The following is a 1,856-nucleotide window of genomic DNA, read 5'->3' on the forward strand; positions in this document are numbered from 1 at the left end:
TTATTCCTGCCTAAAACGGACTCTGATGTGCCGGGTGAGTCGGCTAAAAGCGTCCGTTAACGTTTCTGTGGGCTGTGCTCTCTTTCAGGTGCCGGTGCAGCAGTAGCTGCCTCTAAGCTGGATCTGCTTCCTGCCTGGGATCTACCAGCCGACGTCGCCCTCTCTCCATCCATTGCTTTATTCCCGTCCGCCAGCATGTCCGTCCGTTTGTCCATGGACCAGCCGTGACCCAGGAGGGAGGGGGACAGAGTGCCGTCGCCGTGGAGACGAAGGAGGAGAAAGCTGGATTCATTCAGACGTTACGTATCTGAAGTGCTCCTGCTTGCTGTCCTTCATCCTCCTCACCCTCCTCCCCTTCCTCCCTCAGTTATGGAGATTTAAAGGAGCAGTGGGAGGTTAGGTCAAGACAGATAGGAGGGAGAAAAGACAACCAAGACCTATTTATTGCCCTAAGCAAGAATAAAGGAGAGTGGAAGGTGATTCATTCAGTCACTTGGTCTAAATAAAAACATTTGAAGCACATGAGCAGCTCTTCACCTGCGGACGGAAGGAGGAGCTGAGCCGAGCACGGACAGAAAGAACCAAAACAGAGAAAGTATCTTACTGACATGTCAACAACAGCAACAATGGGGGAAATGGCCAACAGCGCTGTGGAGTTTTATCCCAAAGGGACTAGAGGCAGGGGCGGAGGAGGAGGAAGGGCAGATGGCAGCCTGGCAGGGGGAGACTTTGGGGTCACAGTGAAGGAGCTAAGGGAGCTGATGGAGCTGCGAGGAGCTGATGCTCTACAGAAGATCCAGGACTGTTATGGAGACACAGACGGCCTGTGCCAGAGACTACAATCCAGCACCACTAATGGTGAGTCCATTAACGCAGAGGTTAATGGTTAAAGAACTGGAAACTAGAACTAATGTTGTGTAGTTTTACCAGCAGATCATAAATATATAAAATAACTAGGACTGGAGGTGTAGCTAATTAATAACTTATTATAATCAAAGGGAAAATTAATGAATGATAATAAGTTAAATGAGTGAAATCTACTTCCTTACAGGGTCTTTAGTCTTTTACCCAAAGTTGGACCTCCTGACCGGTGGTAAGAATCCAGGTGTCATTGACCAGTTTAGTAATTTAGACTAGCAGAACTATTAACCACCAACCAAAGGAAATATTCTATGTTTCTTCAAGCGTTAAACCAAAGGAGGGTGGATCAGGCTCCGAGTGATAAACCTGCATAAATAATCACAGACGACCGCAGCTTAAAATATCTGCACCTTTATTGGCTAATAATCCCTATTATAGGGCTGGGCAATAAATCAAATGAATTTGATTAATTTGTGTTTTTAAAAGTCCACGATTTGAAATTTTGTTAAAATTTTGCTAAAATTGAATAAGTATTTTTTTTCCTTGCATGTTTGCTTCCTGTTTCTGCCTGATATCGCGCTGCACTGTTTACTGTTTTCTAACGCCATGGCTGCCGGCCAATCTGAAGAGTCGGTACCGAGTAAAGGGACTCGTCCCTCATATGGAAGTGGTTCAGCTTGACAAGGCTGATATGGAGCAGACTACAGAAAATAACCTGCAAATACATAAATAATGCCAATGCACAAAAGCAACTAAAAGTTCCAGACCACTAGGGAGACACAATCAGCAGCTGATGTAGGACCAGACCAGGACTCAGGTTTTTAAGGCCGATGCTGAAACCAGTCTGACTGATCCCTGATATAAACTGCTGATAGTTTGGGTCTGACTTTTGAAGCATTTATTGCTTCTTTCTCCTCAATTTAAATGATAAATATGATATAATGATAAGAATATGATTCACAAGTCTCAATTTAAACAAAAGAGAAACTTTTATT

At 44.3% G+C, this 1,856-nt stretch overlaps 1 protein-coding gene across 4 annotated transcripts in view; it reads left to right on the forward strand.

Moving 5' to 3' along the window:
* atp2b3 (ATPase, Ca++ transporting, plasma membrane 3) overlaps positions 1–1,856 on the forward strand; it is a 115,024-nt gene that overhangs the window by 10,032 nt on the left and 103,136 nt on the right. For all 4 annotated transcript variants that reach the window (XM_015396823.1, XM_015396819.1, XM_015396820.1 and 1 more), the window contains exon 2: positions 89–858. In XM_015396823.1, coding sequence (XP_015252309.1) covers positions 609–858 — 250 coding nt within the window. In that variant the 5' untranslated portion in view covers positions 89–608. The remainder of the gene's footprint in view (positions 1–88; positions 859–1,856) is intronic.

Source organism: Cyprinodon variegatus, unplaced genomic scaffold (genome assembly GCF_000732505.1).
Source record: "Cyprinodon variegatus isolate N-32 unplaced genomic scaffold, C_variegatus-1.0 Scaffold822, whole genome shotgun sequence".
NCBI lineage: Eukaryota > Metazoa > Chordata > Actinopteri > Cyprinodontiformes > Cyprinodontidae > Cyprinodon > Cyprinodon variegatus.